At 50.7% G+C, this 25,655-nt stretch overlaps 12 protein-coding genes across 12 annotated transcripts; 7 read left to right on the plus strand and 5 right to left on the minus strand.

Annotated features, from left to right (window-relative positions):
- Window positions 1-1,709: 1,709 nt before the first annotated feature.
- On the plus strand, window positions 1,710-2,627 carry RPL25 (60S ribosomal protein L25; the record flags this gene model as incomplete). Its single annotated transcript, XM_036780550.1, has 4 exons — window positions 1,710-1,749; window positions 1,903-2,092; window positions 2,228-2,377; window positions 2,498-2,627. 4 exons carry the CDS (start codon window positions 1,710-1,712, stop codon window positions 2,625-2,627), a joined length of 510 nt encoding a protein of 169 aa, XP_036627933.1.
- Window positions 2,628-3,643: 1,016 nt separating this feature from the next.
- On the minus strand, window positions 3,644-4,735 carry PC9H_011066 (uncharacterized protein; the record flags this gene model as incomplete). The annotated part of the gene is made up of 1 exon (XM_036780551.1): window positions 3,644-4,735. One exon carries the CDS (start codon window positions 4,733-4,735, stop codon window positions 3,644-3,646), a length of 1,092 nt encoding a protein of 363 aa, XP_036627934.1.
- A 278-nt stretch (window positions 4,736-5,013) lies between these two features.
- PC9H_011067 (uncharacterized protein) lies at window positions 5,014-6,278 on the plus strand (the record flags this gene model as incomplete). The annotated part of the gene is made up of 3 exons (XM_036780552.1): window positions 5,014-5,058; window positions 5,103-5,496; window positions 5,557-6,278. 3 exons carry the CDS (start codon window positions 5,014-5,016, stop codon window positions 6,276-6,278), a joined length of 1,161 nt encoding a protein of 386 aa, XP_036627935.1.
- A 1,202-nt stretch (window positions 6,279-7,480) lies between these two features.
- On the plus strand, window positions 7,481-8,700 carry PC9H_011068 (uncharacterized protein; the record flags this gene model as incomplete). The annotated part of the gene is made up of 5 exons (XM_036780553.1): window positions 7,481-7,733; window positions 7,792-8,184; window positions 8,240-8,503; window positions 8,555-8,631; window positions 8,686-8,700. The coding sequence occupies 5 exons, from the start codon at window positions 7,481-7,483 to the stop codon at window positions 8,698-8,700; spliced, it is 1,002 nt and encodes a 333-aa protein (XP_036627936.1).
- Window positions 8,701-10,150: 1,450 nt separating this feature from the next.
- On the minus strand, window positions 10,151-10,929 carry PC9H_011069 (uncharacterized protein; the record flags this gene model as incomplete). The annotated part of the gene is made up of 4 exons (XM_036780554.1): window positions 10,151-10,365; window positions 10,418-10,456; window positions 10,512-10,638; window positions 10,702-10,929. The coding sequence occupies 4 exons, from the start codon at window positions 10,927-10,929 to the stop codon at window positions 10,151-10,153; spliced, it is 609 nt and encodes a 202-aa protein (XP_036627937.1).
- A 1,164-nt stretch (window positions 10,930-12,093) lies between these two features.
- PC9H_011070 (uncharacterized protein) lies at window positions 12,094-12,849 on the minus strand (the record flags this gene model as incomplete). The annotated part of the gene is made up of 2 exons (XM_036780555.1): window positions 12,094-12,630; window positions 12,682-12,849. 2 exons carry the CDS (start codon window positions 12,847-12,849, stop codon window positions 12,094-12,096), a joined length of 705 nt encoding a protein of 234 aa, XP_036627938.1.
- A 387-nt stretch (window positions 12,850-13,236) lies between these two features.
- PC9H_011071 (uncharacterized protein) lies at window positions 13,237-15,131 on the plus strand (the record flags this gene model as incomplete). Its single annotated transcript, XM_036780556.1, has 9 exons — window positions 13,237-13,746; window positions 13,804-13,933; window positions 13,989-14,175; window positions 14,230-14,385; window positions 14,443-14,558; window positions 14,613-14,778; window positions 14,833-14,920; window positions 14,986-15,013; window positions 15,073-15,131. The coding sequence occupies 9 exons, from the start codon at window positions 13,237-13,239 to the stop codon at window positions 15,129-15,131; spliced, it is 1,440 nt and encodes a 479-aa protein (XP_036627939.1).
- A 446-nt stretch (window positions 15,132-15,577) lies between these two features.
- On the plus strand, window positions 15,578-17,126 carry PC9H_011072 (uncharacterized protein; the record flags this gene model as incomplete). The annotated part of the gene is made up of 8 exons (XM_036780557.1): window positions 15,578-15,625; window positions 15,679-15,711; window positions 15,935-16,035; window positions 16,091-16,217; window positions 16,279-16,339; window positions 16,393-16,581; window positions 16,637-17,028; window positions 17,085-17,126. 8 exons carry the CDS (start codon window positions 15,578-15,580, stop codon window positions 17,124-17,126), a joined length of 993 nt encoding a protein of 330 aa, XP_036627940.1.
- A 267-nt stretch (window positions 17,127-17,393) lies between these two features.
- Window positions 17,394-20,938, minus strand: PC9H_011073 (uncharacterized protein; the record flags this gene model as incomplete). Its single annotated transcript, XM_036780558.1, has 7 exons — window positions 17,394-17,547; window positions 17,604-17,717; window positions 17,776-17,892; window positions 17,946-18,093; window positions 18,144-18,735; window positions 18,789-18,947; window positions 19,004-20,938. The coding sequence occupies 7 exons, from the start codon at window positions 20,936-20,938 to the stop codon at window positions 17,394-17,396; spliced, it is 3,219 nt and encodes a 1,072-aa protein (XP_036627941.1).
- Window positions 20,939-21,870: 932 nt separating this feature from the next.
- Window positions 21,871-22,814, plus strand: PC9H_011074 (uncharacterized protein; the record flags this gene model as incomplete). Its single annotated transcript, XM_036780559.1, has 6 exons — window positions 21,871-21,878; window positions 21,928-22,004; window positions 22,051-22,059; window positions 22,121-22,296; window positions 22,352-22,657; window positions 22,719-22,814. The coding sequence occupies 6 exons, from the start codon at window positions 21,871-21,873 to the stop codon at window positions 22,812-22,814; spliced, it is 672 nt and encodes a 223-aa protein (XP_036627942.1).
- Window positions 22,815-22,922: 108 nt separating this feature from the next.
- Window positions 22,923-23,653, minus strand: PC9H_011075 (uncharacterized protein; the record flags this gene model as incomplete). Its single annotated transcript, XM_036780560.1, has 4 exons — window positions 22,923-23,093; window positions 23,149-23,210; window positions 23,273-23,407; window positions 23,512-23,653. The coding sequence occupies 4 exons, from the start codon at window positions 23,651-23,653 to the stop codon at window positions 22,923-22,925; spliced, it is 510 nt and encodes a 169-aa protein (XP_036627943.1).
- A 633-nt stretch (window positions 23,654-24,286) lies between these two features.
- Window positions 24,287-25,516, plus strand: PC9H_011076 (uncharacterized protein; the record flags this gene model as incomplete). The annotated part of the gene is made up of 5 exons (XM_036780561.1): window positions 24,287-24,387; window positions 24,438-24,451; window positions 24,511-24,695; window positions 24,761-25,158; window positions 25,222-25,516. 5 exons carry the CDS (start codon window positions 24,287-24,289, stop codon window positions 25,514-25,516), a joined length of 993 nt encoding a protein of 330 aa, XP_036627944.1.
- Window positions 25,517-25,655: the final 139 nt, after the last annotated feature.

The raw sequence follows: 25,655 nt of genomic DNA on the forward strand, positions 1-25,655 counted from the left end.
AACGCACTTTATGCTAAGCACCGTTTCTTCGAATCCCACCAACTTGCCTGCGCCAAGTCACAGCCGCAGAATCGGAGTCGCGTAGGAAGGACGGGTTTAAGCATGGGACGTTGGCTGGGATTGGGCACTCGTTTGGAGGATGTACGCTGTAGGTCACCACTTCGCCCTCTTGCGTAGGCGACTAACTCTTGCTGTTCTGAAGAACATTGGCGGCATTGACGAACCAGTCGACATTCTCCTCACTCATTGTTGTAGATCCTGTCATCCCGACGCCCTTGTACTATGAAGCGCAAGACCCCTTCATCCCGAAGAATGACCTAGGGATCCTTCCAGACGCTATCGATGGGATTGGAGGTACGAGAACATCTTTACCGATTAAACAGTGGTGTCATTGATAATAGGGACGAAGCAAAGGCATGGCTGCTCAAGAACCCGTTCTTTGCAAATTGGCACCCGGACGTATTGCAGTCATACGTTGACCATGGGCTCTACACTCGCAAATCTGGGCAGGAGGTATTGTTGAAGATGCCGCCAGTGCAGGAGGCGATCGGCTTTTCTGAGGGTACGAAGTGTGAGAATGAAGGATCTTGACCCAAAGATTCCGATGTTCTGGATCATGCCTCAACCAGAGACGAATACGTATGATGCATTTCCGTGCTCCAAAATGAAATCACCCCTTCACGAGTTTATAGGTTCGGGGGCCCCTTTGAAGCCCAAAAGCGTGTCTGGCGTCGTTGTATAAACACAATCATACACAAAGCTGGGCATCTTGTAAGCTTCATTTTCAGGCTGCCTCGATTTATTAGACGACGATGCTTCCTAGATACCCCATGAAGGATCTCAAGAGTGTGGTAAGTCCTTTGGACTCATTTCCTCTCTAGTAACTGATGTTTGGCCCACAGCTAATGGTATCATGCGCTTCCTGTCTAAGTGATCTCGTAGGTCGTTGTGGATAGAACGTTTTGATGCCGCAGTAAATTAATGGACTAGAAGTAAATGAAATAACACATGAGTATATTTACTACAAATGAGCCTGTGACGCTCTGAAAGCCTTTGCAACGGTGATCTAACCAGTAGTAAGGCAGTCCGCATTATGGAGTTCATAATAACCTGGCCTGCTAAAATAAGTAGTATTTTAGTGTCCATCGAGCTGACTGACATCGGTGAAATTGGGCTTGTTCGAAACGTCCAGGCTCACAGCTGGGTAAGATAGCCGCGCTTTCCTATTTTGGTAAGTAAGTTAGATGGGGTCAGGGACGCATGGCCCGAATTAGGTGATTCGGCGTCTAACGCAAATTCTCAGGCAGCCTACACAAACACACCAACGCTCCTCATCGCCCCCCTCGACGTCAAGGTGAGTATCTCTACGCCGAGTCTATGAAGCATATCGTCCCCTTGCGGCCCACAAAACCCATTCAAGCAGCTGAAAGGTCCAAATCACAACCGGATGAGATGGATTGATCCCTGTTGAGTTGGATGCACTTGTGATGTGGAAATTGTGGATGTATGGGGTGCGCTTGTGGTGGATTGGGCATACGCACGTTGGGGGAAAGTACTGGAGCTCACATGCTAGAATGCTCTTCCTAGACTTTGCGGAGCCAGAGGGGACGATATGTTGCTTCAAATTTTGGTTTTGAGTCGCGAGACTATCGGAATTCCTTTCCTGACCGGTTTCTCCACTACTCAGACCCCCCGGATTCGATTCATTAATGGCCACAACAAAAACTGCCAAGGGCAAGGCTGCCCAATGTGCGTCCTCTCACATTCATGCAATTGGTAGAACTGTATCACTGACCGGTGTATCGCCATACGTTTCATTCTCGAATCACAATGTCTCGGAACCTCACCTATGGGTCTGCTCCGTACTCCCCGACTTTCTCGCCTTATCGAAAACATCTACAGCAAAAGACAACAAGGCTAAGGCCGCGAAGAAGGCCGCCCTCCAGGGTGCCCACTCCACCTCGTCGCGCAAGACCCGGACGTCTGTCTCTTTCCACCGACCGAAGACTCTGCGATTGGCCAGGGACCCCAAGTACCCCCGCAAATCGATTCCTCACGCCCCAAGAATGGACCAATTCAGAACTATTGTATCGTAAGTGCCTCGCTTCTCTATTAGGACTACGTCGGTTTTGTTCGGAAGGCGTTATTCTAAACTAAGCCTTGCTGGCGGTGTTTTATATTTGCACCTTGCGATTCTATGATCAGTATGCTGATTGCCGTATTGCAGGCCTTTGAACACAGAATCGGCAATGAAGAAGATTGAGGAACATAACACTTTGGTCTTCATCACTGATATCAAGGCGAACAAGAGACAGATCAAAGACGCTGTCAAGAAGCTGTATGATGTCCAGGCCGCGAAAGTGAACACCCTCATCCGGTGAGTTTCCGGGTACTATTTGTGCATATCCGTGTGCACATCACGGAACTTCCGATGATGCGCATGTCCGGTCGTCGTTCTTTGATTCATTGTATCTGACTCCGGTTGCCATTTTCGCAGACCCGATGGCAAGAAGAAGGCCTACGTACGACTGACATCTGACTACGATGCTCTGGATGTCGCTAACAAGGTACGTTTTCTGACGCAACTTATCACGAACTCCCTCGAGGACTCACCTGATATATTGTGATTGATGCAGATTGGGTTCATCTAATCGCTTGACACATACATATGCACCCATTTTTATGTTGATGGAAGTCTGTGCAAAAGATGCGGCGGGGCTGTTCTTCCACGTCTCCCATGCTGTCGGTTCCATTATATAGCCACTATGTCTTCATGCAAATGTCCCTCCAAGCAAATCCATCTTGTAGTTATGCAACACCTTCCAAAATGCCCTTGAGGTTGAATCGTGCGGTCAATCGTACCTGAGCACGGTGAGATCAAACGGCGCTTGCATGGTGTGATTGTTTCACTGATCTCGGGTGTGTCGTTCCACAATTCAGATGGGGAAGAAGACCTACTGATGCACGTGAGGGTGGCCGATGGGGCTCGTTTTCCCATAGTTACTGCGCTTGTACTCTAGAGGAACTGTACGTTGAGCGTAAGTCTACCTACTACACGTATTACAAGGCTATCGAGCCTTTGCGGTACTTGTCGGACGCATTGTACTCGTCGGGGGGCGCTTGAGGTGAAACACAAGACGACGCCCGACGTGTTTGACCTGGCCATTGACCGTGGGAACATTTCAAGCGAAGATTGACCCTGGAAATAGAATCCCAAGTGTCCGCCTTTTATTTCTCTCGCCCACACTCTCTTCTTTCCTTCGACTTTCTGTCCAGCTGTACTTTGTGCGCCTCCTCGTACCAGTCTGTTCTTGCACTGAAATCTCTGGTCTGCAAAGATCAGCCGCATTTCAGTCTCATAGCAACTGGTTCTGCTCGTTCCGCCAAGTACAACCACGCTCTTTCGCCCCACTTTTCTCAAGGATTGGCAGCGCACTCCGTGCTCGCCCCCTTTCGCTGAATTTTCGTCTCTGAAACGACCGTTTCGACGACCAGAAGAAAATATAATCATCAAATATGCAGTTGTCTGTTGTTCAGCTTCTGTCCGTACTCGTTGCTTTGGCTGCCTGTCCGAGTACAGTGGACGCCGCACATTCATCGCTGGAAAGGTCGTTTGCGCGACGATCCCTGACGAAGAAGGCAATCAATCTTGACTTGAACTTGCGTGAGTGTCTTTCTTTCTTTCGATGAAGAGGAACGAAGGGGACTGAATTTGTGGGTCCGTAGCCAAGGTAGTCTCGTCTATTCTGGGTAACGACGAGGACGACGATGAGCCTTCTCCACCGAGAATAAGCTCCCCTTCATCATTGCCAGACGTGACCGCCATTCTACCGCCGACATCAGTCGAGCCAACGACATCACTCACATCATCATCTACCCCATCATCGTCTGTTTCCATTTCGTCTGTTTCCTCTAGTTCCGTAGTCTCATCATCGGCCTCACTTTCTACCCCTAGTGTATCCCCTTCTATATCTTCTGTATCTTCAAGTTCTGTTTCTTCATCGACCAGCAGCCAAGAGCCGTCTTCGTCGCTGTCTAGCGCTTCCTTGACTTCGAGCAGCTCCATTTCGACTTCATCATCGATAGAGCCATCAACTACACGAGGAGGTGGGATTCTAGATCCAATTACCTCGGGACTCGGTGGCATCACATCAGTAATCGGCGATGTAACGTCCATATTATTGCCACCGCCCCCCGTGTCAACATCTTCGTCCGTACAGCCTTCAAGCTCGTCCGAGGTCGAATCCACTCCATCTACGCCACCGACGTCCGCCAGCGAATCGAGTACAACTGCAGTCTCTGAGGCTGAATCGACCTCATCCGCCACGCCAACGACTACTCGAGGCGGTGGCATTCTCGACCCGATCACATCAGCACTTGGAGGGGTCACGTCAGTCATAGGAGACGTGACTTCGATTCTTCTACCTGCGCCCCCGAGTTCCTCAGCATCTTCAGCACCTTCGAGTGCAGTTGAAGACCCGGATACGCCATCAGCATCCTCGTCCGCAGTAATCACGTCCGCGCCAGAACCTGAACCTACGTCGTCTCGCAGCGGTGGCATTATTGATACTCTCACCTCAGTCATTGGGGGTGGCATCAGCTCTATTCTCGACCCTCCACCGCCTTCTTCTTCTCGTTCGTCTTCAGTACCGCTGATCACTGATCCTCCTACGATCACAAGCTCCGCTGTGGAAGACCCTATTTCGTCATCTCCGAGCTCACAACCCGGTGGCATATTGACTAGTATCCTTACGAGTATCATTTCTGAGGTCAGTAGTGCAATCGGCGGCGGCGAGAGCTCTCCCCCGATCACCAGTTTTCCCCCTATTACGACGAGTGTCCCGCCAACCAGCGAACCACAAGGCCCTGAAACTAGCGTGCCCCCAACCAGTGAACCGCCGATCCCCGACACCAGCCTTCCGCCAACCACTGTCTTCCCTCCTCAAACAAGTGTCCCACCAACTAGTGTTCCCCCCGTCCCCGACACCAGCGCCCCACCAACGACCGTCAGCGATGGCGGTGCCACTGCTACCAGCGTCATTATCAGCTTCCCTTCTGGTAATGCTACTACTGGTGCTTTGCCCACCTCACTTCCTGATCAGACTGTCTCTGACGTCGTGACCTCGATCTCGATCGACTCGGAGCTTTCGGGTATCCTTACCCAGACGGCTTTGGTGTTCGCCTCCCTGTCCACTAGCACTGAGCTCCCCACACTCACAGACCCGGACCAGGCAACGACGACAGTTACGCCTGTACAACAGTCCGCTCAGGCTGATGTTGCTCCTACCGCTGCGCCGCTACCTACTGGTATGCCAGCTAGGATTTATCCAAGAAACGGCACAGACCCAACGACGGAGGATTTGGGCGACTACTCTTTGATCAGCATCCTCTTCACCCCCGAACTGAACTGGGAGTTTGTTGCGACCAATCCATTATCCCCAAGTCAGATCTTCGGATATTTCCCGGTTATCCTGCAAACTGCCCTTGTATTGCCACGTGAGTTTAATTGTCAAGCGTAGCGTGTGGTTTGGGTGTTGACAATCCGTCTCTTTATAGCCGATCAAGTTAAGACGTGGGTTCTGCAAGTGTACGCTTCGTCTGATTACAAAGGACCTCGAGATGCCTCGAAATTGCGGACAATGTGGTTGGGTTACATCCCTCGCGACGAAGTCGATAACCTCGCCGCCCAGATCAAGGCGCCACAATCCAAGTTCTACACTGGTATCGCAGATCCAGTTGCCAAGGACCTTGCCCGTCGCGTCGACTCTGGGTTTGCCATCAACTCTGTTTCTCAAACAGACCCTGGCACTGGTGGAGGACTCGGAGGCCCTGGCAATGCTTCGTCTTCGAGCGCGTCGTCCAGCGATAAAGCACGGCAGGACGCGATCATTGGTGTAGTCAGCACACTCGGTGCCATCGCACTTATCGTCTTGGCTTACCTCGTCTACCGTTCAATCAAGCGTAGAAACGAGCTCAAGCACCGCAGACTCAGTGATGTACCTGCAGAAGACATGGCCGGCTACCGTCCAGATGGGAGGGACTTTGACCAGGACAGCGTTGGCGGCGCACGGAGGAGGAGCTTCTACTTCGCAGAGGATTCGCTACGGGGATACCAGGATCAGAGGATCGATGATGGTGGGATGTCGGCGGCGGCAGGTCAAGGATACGGATACGGTGGTGCCGCGGTTGCTGGCCCCTCGCAGATGACGCAGAGGCGGCAGGTAATGCCCGCTGCTATCTCCGCACCGATCCTAAGAGAGAACACGATGAACTGGTAAACCCCCAACCTATCCATCCACCCACCCTATCTCCACCCATACATGGACCATCTAAACCCTTCACCACACCTCCTGGAATCAACCACTGAACTGTACTCATCGTCTCCTTCTGGGTCTTGTGAACGCTCTTCGTTTTTTCGACGATACCGACATGATATCCCTACATTTTTTGCTCGGCATTGTTTTTCTTTTCCTTTTCGTTGTTTATTCTTTCAGCCTATTGCATGACCCCCCTTTGGTTTATTCATTTACACGTTGCTTGTTTGTTGCTATATTGGGTGAGCGTCGATGGGCACCGACTCGAACCATGCAGTGCAAAAACGGAGGGATGGATTAGGAAGTGGTGGGTTGCGAGTCGGTGCCCTCATCAGATTCATCATCGAATCCCGTTCGACTCTTTCCTCGATGTACTGCTATCTCGTACACTCCCGTCGCTGTGCGCGGTTCGTTCTATGCTCTAGCTCTTTATTTGTCCTTAATTTCGCGTAATCGCTGCGTATGATTTTCAAACGCTTTTTCATGCCCGTTTTGCGTAGACAGTTTAAATTATGATCTATCCTCCAATCCATACCTGCAGAATGCAATGTGCATTAGGTAGAGTGTTCTCTACCGAATTGCTGAGGTAGCTACTACTTTGTAGTAGTATCAGTAAAGAGATGAAGAAAAAGTAAGAGAGTTGGCGCAGTCTGGTTATCTCCTTGTTTACTAATGAATCCAGGGGCCTTCCTTGCCGAATATCTGTACGCCGCAATCACCCCAACACATTCCACGGACGGGTTGGTGAGGAAGACGTATCGAAGAACGACACGTTCCATTCCGGAATTAAATCTCGGCTGAAGCTGGGAACACCAAACCCTAGGACCATATGCATCATGCATCAAGACCATTGGATGAAGCCCTAGCGCCATGATGGGCGCGCAGCTTCCGGCCCATTGATCGTATATGATATCGTCATCATCGTTCCGGACTTCGATGTGGCCTCAACGTTAACCTAGATGCAGATGCGTAAGGACGAGAAGAAGCAATGCGGCAGCAGCGCGGATGAGGGAGACTGCGCCGTGTGACCCACGTAGTTACGGTAGTATATCTTCAAGTCCACTATGGATGTTTGCCTATAATCGCCCTTACCTCCACAAACTTCACGACGACTGCTTCCTATTCGACCGGCTCCCCGCCTGGGATCCCCTCTCAGCGAATACTAAATGGCGGGCTTGAAATCCTTGGCATCCTCTCTACGCAAGAAGCTCCATCTTGGAGGTAGACAATGCCATTCGACGGATCCTTCCACGAGCAATGGATCAGTTGAGCCTAAGGTCGAGCCTAAGGCCAGCATGTCGCCAGCTGAACCCACTTCGGCCCCTGAGGACGCTCCGAAATTGCCAGAGGTAGTGCCAGCGGCAGAAATGGTAGTGTCTACTTCCCCACAGTTGCTTTCTACTTCATTGGAGGGTAAAGGTCAGTATGACGCTAATTTCTGGGGATCCTGAACTCACGACCATGTATGTGTTTATAGTCGCCGTTGTCACCGGGTCTTCTCGATCAATAGGTGCAGCAATCGCCAAAGCTCTTGGGTCGCAAGGCGCGAAAGTCGTTGTCAACTACGTCAATGATTCATCCGCAGCCCAGTCCGTCGTGAACGAAATCAAAGCGTTCAACACTAAAGAGTCCAAGGGATGTGATGCCATCGCCGTCCAGGCCGATGCATCGAAGCTCGAAGGTGGACAGAAGCTCTTGGCTGAAGCGACGAAAACATGGGGACAGGTGGATATCTTGGTGCTGAACGCAGGAATCATGGGGAGCAAGCCGCTAGCCGAAGTAGATGAGGACTTCTTCGACAGCCATTTTGAAATCAACGTCAAGGTCCCAGTGTTCTTGGCCAAAGCAGCCGTCCCCTTGATGCCGACGCGTAAGTTGAATCGCTTTCTTTCCACCTGGAGAGGGTACTGATGAAATCTGAATAGCTGGAGGACGCATAATCTTCTTCTCGTCGAGTTTGACTGGCCTGACACCTGTTCTTCCGAACGCTTTGACGTATGTCGCGTCAAAGGGGGCCATTGAGCAAGTCGCCCGAGTCCTAGCCAAAGATCTTGGATCACGAGGGTTAACGGTCAACACGGTATCCCCTGGCCCTGTCGACACCCCGCTCTTCCGAGCAGGCAAGCCGGAAGAAGTCATCAAGAAAATTGCCGCCCAGAATCCAAATAACAGAGTTGGCCTCCCCGAAGGTACGTGCAACAGATTGCTCCCTTCAATAGCTATAATGACTGGTTCCGTAGATATCGCACCGATGGTCGCATTCGTCGCTAGCCCTGCTGCTCAATGGATAAATGGGCAGAACTTACGGGTCAATGGGGTACGTTGACTCTTTGTGACCTTGCATTATGGTATTCACCGGGAGATGTTATAGGGTGCTGTGCTTTGATTACCGTCTCATTTCGACGATTTCGGTCTTTGGACTTGTAGATTTGTTTTATCGGCAGACCTTACTTTCTGAATCATAATTATCATATTCTACTTCAACGACCCCCGTAGTATCACTCACTGGCTCGATGTATATTCACTTCCATTGACGCTCACGCAAGTGGCCTAGTGGGCTCACCAAGTTCGCGACGCAAGACCTCCATTATTCAGACGAAATTGGCAGTGCACGAGTGTACCCTTGTGCTTCATATACGCTCGGTAGGCATCGTCAACCTGCTTCTCGCTGGCAGCTGCGAAATCGAGAACTTGCAACCACAAGTAGGTGATTCCGACCGCCTTCAAAATGCCCTGCTGAGCTGCGCTATATTGTACGTAGTTGAAGCTGATGAGACAATCGATGCCGGGTTGCTTCAAGAATTGAGCCCTCTCTTCGGTCATCTCCTAATCTTTATCGTCGCTTTCGTAGGCGGGCGCTGAGGAACGAAAGAGCTTGTGGCCTTTCGCAACGTATTGGTTGACCTCTACAAGCCTATAGAACTTCAACTTGCCAGCGGCATCCGCAAGCTTGGTATCCCTGTTGGCCACATCTTGTTGTTCGGTAATCTAGAAACCATAGTTGTCGATCCAAGCGTCTGCTACAGAGTTAGCGATAGATCAGGTATGCATTGAATGTACGAACATGATGGGAGTTTGCTTGCATAGTATCATTGGTCCTTGAGTGGGTTATATACATAGAGTGGTCACCGTCACGGATGTCTCCAGTCACTTATAGAACGCCATGGTCACTGGAGAGCACCGTCAGCGTGTCGAATGTAAAGGAGGTACTCGCACAATTTCGGAGGACTTACGCTGACTTGGGTGTGGCGCGGAATCAAAGTATATGTCGAACTTGTCTAACTTGACGTCTGACAGCCCTTCGTGCGGATCCATCTACGCCAGTGGCACGAATGGTCCAATCCGGGCAGAAGATTTAGCACTCCCCGCTGTGGCCAGCCCAAGGAAGTAGAGAAGATAAACCTCCGTCGTTTCGAGGCATTTTCTCAGCTGCTTGAGTGTTTACGATGCCAGTGAAAGTCCAGTCCGATGAATAAGATATATGACGAACTTCGACAGGTGCGATCGAGGACAGGCACTGATACTTGACGTGAACACTTCAGCCGCTAATCATTTAGCAAGTACCAAGCGAGCACTAGGGAATATGACACAACAAGCCCGCGCTTTAACGTTCGGTATGTTGCTCAACGTGGTGTCTACCTCTTTGCGAGGGCTAACCTCATTGTAGCGGGACATGGGCTCTGTCCATCTTTCTAGGTCTATACGTCGCAGATCACCGCTATAGTCGTCTTCTCAGTCTGAACATGTTGAAGAGGTTGTTTATATGTTTTTGGTCACTAGGTCTTAATTATATCCAGACAAAAATCAGAAACAATAGCACAGATACCGCTTTATGATCATGTCATTTCTTCTTCAGAATCTCCTGGGCCGTCCTCTGCGTACGTCATGGTACCGTCTGAATTATGAATCACCGGGGGTGCTGGCACCGAGTCTTCGTTGGGCTCTGGTGGCTCATCGCCTGTTTTCTTCTTCGGTTTGGGCTTCTTTTGCATCTTCTGCCGCTGAAGTTCTCTCTCCTGCTCTAGCACCAGGGGTAACCATTCAAATATTTCTTTGCAATTTGTCAACGAAGGGGGATCGAGGTGCAGAAGACCCACGCGTACCTTCGAGGAAGCGGAACTCGTCCTCCCGAGCTGCCGATGCTGCAAGTTGTTCATAAGCGCATGACGTTCCAGTCATAGCTATGTCACCACGCACTCAGGTCGTGATACATGATCGTCGAGCCTGTTGCCTTTCGGCGAGCTGTCTGGGTAATCCGTTTAATGAATTCCTCCGTAGCGAACGCTATAAGTTGTGTCGCGTCTTTCGCGACTATGCCTATTTTCTAGATTGTTTCGAGCGTAAGAGCAGAAAAGTACTGCAAGGAGCTAGAAGGCATCAGGCTCACTTTGTCCGCCTTGATTATTCTTTGAACACGCGCGAAAGGTAGGTGTACGTCGTCAGCAGCTGGAAGTTTCTTTGATGGTCGGCCTTCAGCAGTTTCGGGGGCCGTTGAAGGAATAGATTCGGAAGCATCAAGAGTTTCTTGCTCAGTAGCATTGTTTGACGCGTCAACCTGCTCCTCTGCGTTGTCGGCGACGTCGTCGACGATGGTGGTTGGCGCGATTGAGTGCATCCCTGAATCGCGCCAAAAGTGTAGTTTCTTTGTGCTTGCCACGCCCGTACAAATAAAACCAAGCAATAATCACGTGACCTATTATCCGTCGCGTCCTTGGACTGGTTCGTTGTATCAAGCACTCAAGGTTTCTCTCATTCTCTCAAAAAAGGAACTTTCTGTCCGAAATCACCGATTCCGCCTGGTATATATATATATTAGGTAATCGCACTAGATCGTACACTTCGCGTATATGTGAGGCCAAGTCGCCTCTTCCTTCCTTACCACGATGTAGCTACGTCGCACACCCTATGCGACCTTATTTTCCTACATTCCAGTGCCAGAAAGGGGTCGGAGGTGGCTCCTTGCGAGGAAGAAACTGTGACTCTCATGAGGACCGTCGCGCTCTGAATAACTAGTGTATTGGTTTCGGGCATACACCAAAAGGCAATGATGGGCTTGCCCTCGAAATTCCCGCTGGTGGACACCAACTCGAGGCTATTGCCTACTCTTTGAACGCATCCCAGACAGAAACCCGTGGGTGATGTATGGTATATCTTCGTGAGTGGTTGTCAGTCCATAATATGACCATAAATTAGGAGACAAGCACAGTGTTTTGGGCCGAATTGTCTCTCTCTCTACCCATGAAGCAGCTTTTGCATTGAATGGAAATCGGATGTTCTATGTCAGCCAGTACCTTCATCTTCCATGTTAGCCCTTTTCACCTGACGAATTCACCCAGTTCTGGTTACGTGACTACTCTGAAGATGTATTCGAAGCGGACCCAAAATACGGAGCGCTCGCCGTAACTCATAGAATCCGCTCGGCTTCCATCTTAGCGACGGGACGCATCTACAAGGAGGCGAATACGAATATATCACTGCGGCATGGGGCTGGAAATTGATCTCCGGGACCGTGATCAATTACGATGCTACACCTTTGACCTGCTCAACAGCTAGGACGACAGGTCACCGCGGCTTAGCAACGTTGCGAGACTTTCTGCGATTGAACACCACGCCACAGCTTCAATCTGCTGGACGTGATTTCCGACTGCAGGAAGCTCAGAGTTTATTGATCATTATCCTTTACAACGATCTACAACTACAATTTACATTTGTTCTCTTTCAAGGCCGATGCTGGGGGAGGGGGGGTGGCGCTAACGAGCCGGGGAGGTTGGAGGGCCGCCTAGTAAATGTATGGGAAGATTCGGTAAGGGACTCTAGTTGCCCACTCGTCCCATTCCTTGCCGAAGTGCCCCTTCAACCCCTGGTCCTCTGCTTTGGGTCGCACAACGAAGACGAAGTGCATCAACATGGCCAATTCCACGAGCCACACCCAACCGAGCACTCTGCCAGCCATGTTCTGCAGGACACATTGGGAAAACCAATGATCCTCTGAGAACATGACCAAGGATACAGCAATCCAGACCCCGATTCCAGATGTGTAAGAAGGGTGTCGTACGAAGGAGTAAGGCCCGCTGGTGATGAGCCTGTGCGTCTTCTTGACGTTCACTTGGAAATCGAAATGGTCTCCTAGCGTCGCAAAGCACCACAAGCGTATCGCGTTCATGGCCAAGCCGACACAGGTGGCGGTGATCATCATGGTAGAGGGCGTCACGATCCCTGTAGACGATCGGTCGGAAGGGCGTGCTGTGCAGATGCCGAGGTCTTCTCCAGCAAAGGAGCTCACGATGTGCATCACGCAGACGGAACAAACGAACATCTGGGATGGCTTAGGTGAGCATCGGTAATAATGCGCCTATCATTTACTAACCTTGTGCGCTAAGAGTCGTAGCAGGAAGGTCTTTTCGTATGTCGATTTGATGATCTGCCCGCTCTCGGCGAGAGGACGGTTTGGCGGAGTGCTCGTCAAGTAGAAAGAGAACGCTGTGACAAGAACAAGCCAGTTACTGGCATCGAAGAAAGCGCTTGTGTTAATCATTGTGAGTTGCTGGGTTCCTTCGCAAATCATATCCAGGCTCTTTATACTTCCACTCTTGTAGATAACGCCGCGGACTGGGAAATAACAACTAGGGAGCAAATGTAATCTTAGAAAGTGGCATCGCAGCGGCGCACTAAGTATGTACGATCCTTAGTAGTCCTGAGTGGAACCTTCTAAAGCTTTGCGACGATCCCTAGTAGTCCTGAGTGGAACCTTCTGAAGCTTTGCGGCGATCCCTGATTCCTGACTGTGTGTTGGATATCCTGCAACCCCTGCACATTGGTCTCGTTGTCGCGCTAAGATGATGGTGCAGGGTATCTGTCACTTTGCAGACCAATCAAAAACTTACATACCATTTATAGGCTTGCAATCGTTGGTCACTGCACCATGTCGAGTATCGTAGCCTTAGATTCTGAAGCCAATCCCGTCGATTTTTCCACCATCACCTCCTACCCCGCCCCACATGCCTCCATTATAGCCAGGCCGATTTTTCCGACACGTCCACTTCTCCCAGTCAATCCGCCTCCCATGGCGCTGACCTCCGCCAATCTACCAGACTTACCGTCTCCTGAACGAGATTCGACCAACGAGCCGTTTATCGTTACTTCCCATATTATCCCCGCTGCATGGCCAAGGAGCACGCCATTTGTCCAGATCCCCTTCACGGGCGACTATTGTGGAGCGAAGGAGGGGAAGAAGCAAGCCGCTGAAGAAATGCAAACATATCTAGACAAGGTTCGAGCGGAGACCACAGCGTCGCGGACAGAGGAACACAGGTTCCAAGGACGCGAGGCGTTGCTATGGATTTCCGCGAATCGCTACATCAAGAAGGGGGCATACAGAACCGGAAGCGGATTGACGCTCCTCTTTGTGCACGGGAATGGGTTCAATAAAGAGGTAGTTTTCATTCTTTCAGTTTATATATTAACAAAGCTAATGGTGATTTCCCCAAAGACTTGGGATGCAACAATCCGTTATATCTTCGAGTCCACCTCGCACTTCGACATTGCAGAAGTCTGGTCTTACGAGGCAGTTCAAACAGGCGACTCGGCGTTGCTCAACAAGGGAAAAGTAGGCGCTGTTTGTAAGTTCCACACTGCATCTTCGCGTCTGTATAGTCCTCAATAACAGTTGGCTAGATGACTGCAGGGATAATTCCCGCGATATCGTCAACTTCCTCAACAACTTCCTGGCGGAGAGCCCGTTGAAAACGCCGCCGACTCACCTACCACAGGTCAGCGCAGCGGAATCGGACTACCGCAAGAAGTACGGATTCAAGAATCGCAAACTAGTTGGAATCGGCCACTCTTTCGGCGGGTTGACTATGTAACTAGCCGCCCTTTCGTGCGGGCGTTGCAAACCTAACGGCTTCTTGTGCAGGACGCTGGCGGCGTTGATCAACCCGGCGTTGTTCTCTTCTCTCATCAACGTGGACGCGACTATAGTCTCTCCATTGTGCTATGAATTGACCAAGAATACATACGTCCCCGACACGGCCTTGGGAATTCTTCTCAGGCGCGACAGATGGGGCTCCAGGTCTGTGGACTTTATGGCGGATCGGACAACGGCGCCAGAGCTCATGATCTAATTTAGGGAGGAAGCGAAGGCTTTGATGCTTAAGAGCCCTTTTTTTGCGTCCTGGCACCCCGATGTATTGCAGTCTTATGTTGACTACGGGCTTTACGCACAATCTATTCCCTCTTCCCCAGGTAACCGCCCTTGCGTTCCCTCCTATCACCATGACTCTTCTGACCTCGATGAAGGGGGTGAGAAGGTGGCCAAACAACAGGTCCTGCTCAAGATGCCGGCGGTAGAGGAAGCTGCGACGTTCGCCGACGTAACTACATTCTACGAAGTCTGGGAGATGATGAAAGTCGTCGACGAAAGAATCCCCATGTTCTGGATCATGCCTAAGCCAGAGACGACGGCGTACGTTAAGATCATATTTTTTACGAGAGATGGTTACTCCTCTCGCCTCTCTAGTTTCGGCGGTCCAGTTGAAGCTCAGATACGTGTCTGGCGCCGCAGAAAGAACACATCGAACGTCATCATCAACACCGATGGTCACTTTGTAAGATTCTTCTCTAATCTTTTATAAAGTCACCCTCTTTTCGACTCATCGTCGTACGACTATAGGTACCCCAACAAGCTCCCGGAGAATGCGGTAAGTTCTATGACATTGCATCGCTCCCTTGACCACTCAGTTTGATTCTTTTGGTGTAGCGGACGCAATCATGGGTTTCCTGCATAAGCAATACTATAGCAGTAAAGCAAAGTTGTGAATGTCTACGCTCAGTAACTGTTGCATCGCAGCGTATGTAGAGGATAGTAAGCCAATGTACCTTGTATCAACTCTTGAATGTATGGTAGATTGAGATCGACGTGATTCCGTAGATTCCTTAGGACCTAGTTTGCTTCACGCCGCCCCTCAATCGCTCACTACCCGACCAGGATTCAGCGATAACTTTGCCTGGAAGCCCCCCTCCGTTGTTCACCCTTAAGGGAAGCTTCAGAACTAACCGCATCGCTGAGTTTCTGCGGGGTCACTGCCACTCATAAGCACACTAATCCGGCTTCCTTGCCACGCTGTGGCGGTGACGCAAAGCTGCGTTCCCCGCCACCACACCGCAGTATTGACTCCCAAGTACGCTTTTGGTAAATCAGAACACCAAGGATGATTCCATCGAAGCTTCACTTCACAAACTTCCTGGATTCAAGGGTCCCGGACATGCGCCTTGCTAGCACTTTTTGGGCTGTTGATAAGCTCTATATCTTGGTAGGGGCACTTTAGCAAATTCCCCAAGTGGCGCTCCCTGAGTCACGATCCAGGATGTAGCGGATATCTCCATGGCGCCAAAAAAAGTTATTTAGTTATCTATTATCCAAGCTCCACAACATTCTCATACATAGTTGATGGACGCGTACGTCCAACACAGGGCATCAGGGATTGTGATGGCCTTAGTTATAGCCTCTTGTCTGACTCTCAATACCAAAGGGCTAGCTCCTATCGAGTCGGGCCCTAGTCCACTCGTAGTGCTAGAAAAGAACGCCAACACTGAATAACTTGATCCATCAATTGCGCCAGGAGTCAGGTAGTACCAATCGCATCACCATTACTCTCAAACTATCTCACATCGAGGTCGCTCTTGACAATGGCATTTTGGTCATTGTCAACAAAGCAAATGCGTGAGCCGCTGTCTTGTAGTAAATGGATACAACGCGCTACTGACATTGACACAAGGAGGAACACATTTATCGAGCCGTTCGTCCAAGAGCTTATCCAAGCTTTCGAATACGCCGATAGGGACGACAGAGTCCGTGTTGTTGTTTTCACAGCTGACCATACTGTCCCTGCGTATTGCTCCGGAGTAAGTCCCCAAGTTGCAAAGCGACCTACGACGCATGTCCATTATACATATATATATTCAGGCAGACTTAGCCGAAGAATGGCATCTAGGCGGTGTCGATCCAAACGCCGTTGCGGATCACGGTACGCTCTCTACGTCTCTTCGAAGCGACGGGGGCATTCTGATCGTCTGCAAGATTATCGAAACTCTGGAGGCAGAGTTTCTTTAGCAATCCTTCGGTGCCGGAAGATCACCATCGCTGCCGTTAACGGTAACGCAGTTGGTGCGGGCGCGACAGCGTTACAGCTACCATTTGACTTCCGCTTCGCATGGGCAGGCACGAAGACCGCCTTCCCTTTTGCCAGCCGCGCAGTGTCACCAGAGGGTTCGTGTCATCTGTAGAGCCTCAGTTTGTAGATTCAACCCCTTGAACGCAACAGGAGTCTCCTCTTTCTTATTACCCCGCTTCCTCGGTTACTCGGCGGCAGCGGCGCTCCTTTTGTCTGGGCAAATATTTTTGCCCACCCACCCCCTTCTGGAGCGACTATACTTTGCCGTTCTACCCAAGCGCGAAGACGTCCTGCCTGCAGCGTTGTCATTCGCCAAGGAACTAGCGTCTTCCACATCCATGCCTTCGATTGTTGCTACGAAGGCCTTACTGCTCCACCCGCCGTCAAGTGCAGAGGATGCACATATTATAGAGTCATATCTATTCAAAAAAATGATCACAGGCAATAGAAACGATCTTATCGAATGGACGAAATCATTCAAGGAAAGAAGGCCTGCAGTGTTCATCGACACAGTGGATCACATGAAAGAGTGGGCCCCTTGGGTGAGCGTCACGAACCCACTTTCACCGCTGTCCTTGCCGTTAATTCTGTTGCATAGTGGAAGTCGTTGAACGATACGCCCAGCGCAGCGAAACTGTAAACTGTCCTACCGTGTAAATAGCCGGGGGAGAGGGTTAATTTCGCAGAAAGCAACAACATGACTTACGCCTAGGGGATTATGGAGAAAAATGTCAGATTGCTACTGTATGTACTTTTGTCCGTGGATATAATTGATTGTCATGTAATAAATGAAACGAGGCGTTGAAACAACAATCTTTCATAATGGTATCAAATGTATGAGCGTGCAAAGTAAGTAATTATCAGTACTGCGAAGGCAAATCTGTGAGTAACTAATGGATGCGTCAAATCAGGCACCGAAATGCAAGGTCTTGAAGAACAAGCGGATGGATTCTGTGATTGTTTGCGTTGGGATCGACGACACGGTGGTCGAGAGCGGACCTCCCTCGGCGTCAGCGAGTGAGGGTGGGGCGAAATAGAACCCGGCAACGAGGACAAGATAGCTAGGAAAGGGGGAACATTAGCCGACGACGGATGGCGGGAAAACATGAACACGTACCTGAGTATGAGGATACTTCCACGATGGTAGTTGCTCTTTGCTTCAATGTACGTGTACGTCATCAAAAACATTGACAGTATCAGCGCGATAACATCCCAACGGGGGAAGATGAGCCTGCCACAAAATAATCAGTTGAGCTTTCAAACAGCCAACAGGAAAAGGGAAGGCATACGTGAAGGTATAAGCAATCTCTCCCATGTGTTCAGGCGAATACCAAGCTGAGAAAGCGACCATTGCGGGGATCTGCAACAAACAGACTTGCAGAGCGTAGGCCGAGCCGATTTCCATACTACAATGGGATTAGCTAAGTTGGTCGTGGCATCCCCAAGAAACGAACCTTACCTCAGTGCAATATTCCCATTCAGCGCGAACGACATAGCATTCATGAATTCAGTGGTATTCGGCACGAGGGCAAACAACGTCACACCCAAGAACTTCTCATCGATGCCCGAACCTTGCAAGATGACATCGACGACATCCACCAATAGTTCTACAGACGCTACTGAGTTCCGTCGCCTAATTTGGGAACATGAAACTCACCTGCAATGATTGCATACAATGCTGTGCATGCAAGCAAAACACTAGCACTCGTTGTACGACTCCAAGCCGGCGCATCGTGACCGCCATGGCCGCTACCACCTTCGCCTTCCAAGGAACTACGCAACCGAGCCGGGGACTGTGCAGTTTGCTGATGTCGCAGGGCACTAACGGTCGCAACGGCCACAGCTCTCGTGAAATCGTCGGCGTTCATGTTCTCAGGCGCAATTCCGGAAGCTTTCACTGTCTGATCAACAGTCTCCAAGACGGGTGTGTAGCCGAGGTGTGGTGCGGATGGGATTGGTGCGTAAGAAACTCTCCTTGGAACGGAAGGGGAAGTAGCCGGTATGCGTGATGAAGAAGGCTGGGAAGACTCGCGAGGGACGGGCGTTTGAGAGCGGGAAGGTGGTTCATTCGTAACTGTACTTGCTTTGTGATGCAAGCCCGGTCGCCTTTGGTCTGAAGGAAGTAGTTTCTGGTAGATAGACAACCGGTTGTGGATAGGGAGATCCAAGGGTTGCAGCAGTTGCTGTGGATTCTGCCAAATTTGGGTAGCGTGCGTGCGCAGTGAGAACCAGAGGCCGACCAAGTAAGACTAGATGCGAAGTCAGTAAGGGCAATTGCGTTGAAATCAAACTTTGTACCCACAAATAACAGAATTGCGGCACAGAAGTACATGAGAGATTTCACAGTGGATTGATAAAAAGGATCATCAACTGGGTCAGGGTGCTGATAGTAGCAATGGTCACAAATCCACGGACGTCCGTCTGAACCTCCTTCAGGGCATCCATTGCAAACGAGTTGGAACTGCAACGGACAGGGTAAGTCACAGTTCTATAGCATGAGTGCAAGTCGGAACTCACGTTGCCGTAAGTCTGGTAGAACAGCGTGGGCGTCATAGCCCCAATGATGGCCATGATTAACATCATACTTGTTACCCCGGCGCTCTTCGCGTTGAACTTCTGTTCCTTCTTTCGAACCGCTCCGCTGCACATACTCATCCCCGGCATCAACAGAACCCCGGCAAGTAAACTCCCAACGATGGAACCTTCAACAAGATGGCCCTTCCCTTGTGTTAGAGCAATTCCATAGAGGATGATTTCAATGATGGAACCGAAGGTAGCATTGATGACGGCACCCATGCCAATAGATGACTGCGCGGAGATCGATGCAACGGCCATACCGATGAAGTACGATAGAGGAATGACGCTAAGCAGACTCATGACAAAGATGAGTGCTTGGGAACCCAGAGCGGCGAGAACCGGAGGGACATGTTTCCCTTCGTGCTCCCTCCTCTCAACCATGGGCATGATAACGAAGCCACAGAAGATCACGAAAAATACGACGGGAATGAGATTCACAAAGAGGATGTTGACTCCCCCAACAGTGTACTTGTAGTACTTCCAACCAACAGCACGGTATGTGCAAAGCAGCACGGTGGATGAACCTGATGGCGCGGCTTGACCAGCGGAGAGTCTCGGGTGTTTGATGGCTGTAGGAGGGGCCTCCGCTGCTGTCACCTCATCGGTACTGGCAGACGGAGCGACTGTCTGGGATAAGAACATTTGGGGTGCGGCACAGAACCTAATAGAATGTGGTCGGTGGAATATATGCTTGATCAGAGCCCAGTTCAGCTTCGCCATTGGCACGGTTATCACGAGAGCCCAGCAGAAGATGCAGACGATGAGCATGAGGGGGGCGATGATACAGATGAATGCCAGCCAGAAGCAAGCTGTGGCCAGCACACTCCTGGCACGGAGTTCTTTAGCAAACGCGACGGAGCCATTGGATGAATCAGACGCCTGGCGTTGGGGCGCAACACCATAGGATGTCGGGGTAGTTGACAGAAGAGTAGTACGTTCATCTGAGGGGGTGATTATCGGGTTCCATGACATAGTTTGCGTGTGGAATGCTGACGGCGCATCTCCATTGGCCCGGAGTGTCGGCGCGTCCGAGGCATTGCTTGATCGTCTATCGTTGACAGATTCCTCATCACCTTCGACATGGACGTCTTCATCTTCCAAATCCCCCTCTACGTATTTACCGAACGGCCAGAACAAATACCAGCCAAGTCCATATATCAGTGACGAGTACTGCTTTCCACCATTGGGAACGAGGTAAAGCAAGCCCGACAGCACCAGGCACACAGCAGCAAGCCACCAGCCGAAGGCAATCGTCCAGAACACGTTTCCAGGAAGTAGATGACGCTCCGCCTGAGCCGAAGGGACCGAATGAAGGGCCTCGTCAGCGTGGCGAGTGACCGAACGGGACTTTTTGTAAAGAGCCGGCTTCCAAATCGGGAGACCGAATGGGTGTTCTACATTGATAAGGGATTGTCGGTCCTTTAGAGTAATGGGGTCGTCGTCTTCCCTCTCCGAGTCGCTATGTGAATCGCCTTCCTCTTCTTCTTCTTCCTCTTCCTCGACGTCGGCCTCTTGATCTCGCGCACGTCTGCGACGTGAAGGCGAGCTTTGTGAACCCTCTTCATCCAGCTCACTCAGCACGTCGTCCTCGTTCTGCCCGCGACCAGTGGCCTGCGAGCTGCTGACACTCGTGCTTCTGTGGGCCCGTCTTGCGGAATGCGCTGAAGAACTCCGGACTAGAATCGGAGGTGGAGCTCTCGATGTGGTTGGCAACGTGTTGGCAGGGAAATACGACGTGCCTTGGTGGTGGTGCTGAGGCGTGTCCGCCGGCGACCACTGCGACCCATAGCTCACGTTTCTTTGCATATGGCTCGTGGGCGTGGGCGTCGATGAGAGGTTCGGTGGCGAGCCGCTGTCCTCTGGGGGATACGACATCCTTGAAAGGATCTAAAAGCCGTGAGCTTGAGAATCGTTGATGGGAGTGAAGGACGTCTCCAATGTTCGGCTGGACTCGAGCGTGATCGAAGAGGCCGCCACATATGGCAAATAGTCGGGCGCCCCTGAGGTCGCACCAGGGGCTTCAAGCGCTCTTTGAAGATCCCCCCTTATGCGATGAAAGGACAGCAGAAGCAACGTAGGTATCGGTGTCCGGTCTCAGTGGAACATGAACTCGAAATTAATTTTACTCAACCGTGCACACAGCGAAACAAAAACTTGTGGAGCTTGTGCCGAGGAGGCAATGGAACGAAGCTTGTAGAGTAGCCAGTTGGGCAAGTAAGGTAGTGGATGCCTGAAATTTGGATTGCCAAGCATAGGATAAATTGAGAATCAACAGAGTGGTAGATATGTGAATGTGTAAGCTACCTTTGAATGGTAGTCTAGTCGAACATTGTGGGCACTACGAGAATGTTGGAGGGCAGTGATAATTGTACAATACAACTCGAGAACTACACAACCTCAAGGGGACTACCATTTACTACCCTAAAAGCGATTATCTGGCTCACGACCAAGGAAAAGTGACGGGTCCACTAGAACACACAACTATAACTGGGCTACGGCCCCTGACAAGCCCCTTGGGAGAACACGCTGTTAATGACAGGGGTAAGCCTTTGGACTTTACCATCAGGGTCACAAGTGAGCTTGAATCCTCATGCACATGTCGCGATTTCGAGGAGAACGAGTCTCGTCGTCCGGTAATATATCGAGCTCTATGCGCGACAACTACGGAGAGTACGGTGTAGACGAGGCGAGTTCGAATTGGCGTAGTAGAGGAAACTCTATCCTAAATTGACTAGTATTATCGCAGAGTGGGTGCGACGTACAAGAATCCCCATTTTCCGGGAGTCAAGGCTTGTACTTTCCACTGGATGAACAAGTATGGACGACAAAATCAACTTCGTACACCGAAGCTTAACAGAATACAGATGGTACGAACATGAGGGAAACCAACCAGACGCAGATGCCAAATTGATGTCTCCTCTGGTTTTTGATATGGCCTGTGGTGAGAGCGTCGATTCCAGCGTATAAAACCCCGAAGGCTGAATCAGTTCAGGCAGGTACGGTGATAATGCGCTTGATAAACTATCTGAACTCTCTAACTGTTGAACAGTGGGGAAGTGACGATCTCGGTACTGGAGTGGTGGCACATCGGAAAACTGCAAAGTACATCGCCAAACATAAACAGTAGTGGATCTCAGCTGCCCTCTGGCCAAGTCCAACCCCGACGGAAGGGGATTGTCCCGCCGTCACTTCCCGCCGACGCACATCCTCCCGTGATACTAGCCGCTGATCCAGTCAGTAGATCATTCTTTGCGGGGTCGAAGGCTTCATGGTTGACGGCGCTTGTAGTATACGTCTGAAGCTTATCGTCTCAGAACCTCTAGATTGTGCTCCTCGTTGTCATTTCGTGAGATAGCTGAAGGAGCGGTACCCCCAATCGCTGCCGCCTCCAATGAAATATCTTCACCTTCCCCGGTCACAACCACTGATGCAGAACCTCATTCATCCGCCGTAGAGAAGCGACCGATCGACATGGTGTTCTGCTCCTTCGCGCTCCACCTCATCGAAGACCCATCCGAGCTCTTCGCGCTCCTGTGGGAACTCAGCACAAAGTCAAAGTGGCTAATCGTGATCGCACCGCATAAAAAGCCAGAGGTGCGACCACTTCTCTTCATTCCCCTATGCAACCCCAAGTTATCCGGCTGGATTCGAACAGATCAAGGAGGGGTGGGGATGGACGAAGTGGGATCCCGTCAAGTGGGCGCCGTGTCAAATGCTCGACCAGCAGAACGATATCCTCCACGAGAGGTGAGGTAACATCGCTCACCCTTCACGGTGTATTCAACGGTTGAGTAGGGTGCACTGTCGTATATTTCGAAGTCACAACGCGTAGTAGACACCAGCTTCCGCTCGCGCTGGACTACAGATGTGCCCGTATCCCCTTCACCAATGCCTCTGCGTCCTCATCATCCAACTCGTCCCGCTTCTCGAATTCTGCTTGGTGCATACGTCTGTGGGAGAGGGGTCCGGAAGTTGATGGCGCAGGAGGGGACGCGTTGAGAATCGGAGCCGGTATGATGTGATAGTGTACCTATAGAAATAGGCAATTTAGGAGGTGCTCTCAGCTTCAAAGAGGGGTTTCTCACATGTGGCACCGCTTGGGCGTATTCTTGATTACAAACGACATTCAAGCCGCTGTTGTCTAGAGCTTGACAGTGTGTTATTCCTTGTCGCATCCTCACATGAATATATTGGGGGCGTCGGACGCACCTTTCGTCAGAGCATTAGCGACTTTAGAGACAACCTCTCCTACAGCAGCGGCGTACTCAGACGGGAGCTCCGATATTCGCGAACAGTGTACTTTCGGTATAACCAGCGCATGGCCTCGACGCAGCGGCATGATATCTGCGTAGCGCATAGCACACAAACAAAAGTACAAGAAGGTCACATCGAATAATGAATCAGCTATGATCAATCGACGCCAGGCTGCTAGAGCATGAGGCTATTACCCAGTATGGCGATCACCTTGTCTGTTTCATGCAGGCGGAAGTTCGGGATTTCATCGTTGACTATCCTGCAGAAAGCGCAGGACGACTCCGTGTTCCATGCGAGAGGCCGGTTCAAATGAGCGTCGATGATGAAGGAGGTCATGTCTTCTGTCGGCGTGGGGGACCTAATTATAATCGTAATACATGTGTACCGGCAACCGGGCCTTGGATGAGACCGTGATCGTGAGACCCTGTCCACGGTTTGTCCACGAAACCGAAGTATTTGGTTGGACGACGAGCGTTGTCCGCAAGAATCCGCAAGCAAGCGACAAGGGCATGTATGTATTCTGGAGTTAGAGTCGATGATGTGGATCATCAAAGAAGAGATAGTTCCCGAAGCCGAAGGGAAATAATACATTGCTCCAGTGCGGAATCGAAATCATTAAACAGACTCTGACAGACTCAAGGTTGAAACTGAGCCAACACAGCTAGGAAGTCGTGGATAATTGCTACTACGATACAGAAGTACATGAATCTTGAGTAGCTGAAAGATTGAGGCCAGGCTGCCAAGTTATGTGGAGGCTTGAACGGTGATAATTTATTCCTCCTTATAGATGTGTCTCCCTTCTACAAGATCCACCGAGATTAATCTAATCTACTTTAAATTTCTCTCATCGATCAAGATAGGGGCTCGAACCTAGTTGTAAGCTTGACAGGGGCCGGTCTTTTGTTACCGGTACCCGGTCATATATAAAATGAGGTATGCCCAAGCTTAGGGACAGGTACCTACCAAACTATGCCCACCCTTCGTCAAGCCATCGCTGTAGAGTATCTCCGAGACGCGGGGGACGTCAAAGTCTTCAAGGGTGAAGTGGATCCCGATTGGTGCATCGGAGCGTAGGTCCACTCGCCCGTCCTTACGCACCGCACTATTGACTTCCCGTCAGTGTCCCCAATGGAGGTCAGAAGACTTCTCTAGCATGTTTTATCTCACACTCCAGTGGGCTGACATTCTCCCAGGGTATATTCTTGCTCTCGCTTTGCAGGCGTGCATAGAACGCCAGTCGACCACGTCTCACCGCGACCCTATCCATGTCACCGCACATTATCTCCGAACCACAGCAGTTGCGCCATTTGAAGTGCACATCCGCATCCTGAGATCCGGGAAAGGATTCACGAACGTCCTCGCGGATTTCGTACAGGCGGTTAGTTCCACTGCGTTCATTATTAGATTCACTGCATACTGATAATGACGCGACGACGTTCTCAGGATCAGCTTAAGTTTATCGTACATGCTATCTTCGGCGTAATGGAGCCTGAGGAAGCGACGCCAGGACACGACGGGCTCAAAGCTGCCATGGCGCCCCCTTCAAAGTACGCTCGCCATCTCCCCTTGCACCACCATCCATCCAACGCAACGGAGTTACCAATGTCCACCGCTTTCGGATTTCATCAACATACAAAATGGACTGATGAGCCAGAACTGCGGGAGGAAAATGGTACGCGGACTGCGAGGGTTGGCGGTGGCGGTGTTCAGTGGGGAACGTGGTTTGAATTAACAGGCAAGGATGAGAGGATAACAGCTTCATCACTCGCGTTCCTAGTCGACATGTTCGTCAACACACCCATGATCATGTCTGGCGTCGACAACGTCGGACTGCCACACAGGTACGCTTATGCCATGTCATAACCACTTCACGTGCTTCGAATTCCACCTAACCGGCAGTACAGCTGGTTCCCAACAATGATGCTCGCGATTGAGTTCAAATACCCGATACCCAAGACGGGGGAGTATGCGAGTCGTACGGTGGGCTTGTATTCGAAGGGTAATTACTTCAATGAGCCGTCCGGACACCATGATATCTACGTCGAGGTCTGGACGGCACCAGCCAACATTGGGGAAGGTTCCATTGAAGATGGGTGGAGAGATAAACAACGCTGCCTGGCCACAGCAACCCAGATGGCGTTGACCGTTCCTTTCGAAGTCAACGCGAGGAAAGCTGCTCGCGCTTCGTCTAAACTGTGATCGATTAGAGTAAGTAGTTTCAAGTAGAGTATGCTCGCTTTATAGACATACAGTAGTGTCACCCTATTCAAATGAACCCACGATAACGGGAGGGGCATACTAACAATTACAATGTAAAATACGTGAACTCGACGTAACA

The sequence above is a fragment of the Pleurotus ostreatus genome, assembly GCF_014466165.1.
Source record: "Pleurotus ostreatus strain PC9 chromosome Unknown scaffold_8, whole genome shotgun sequence".
Lineage (NCBI taxonomy): Eukaryota > Fungi > Basidiomycota > Agaricomycetes > Agaricales > Pleurotaceae > Pleurotus > Pleurotus ostreatus.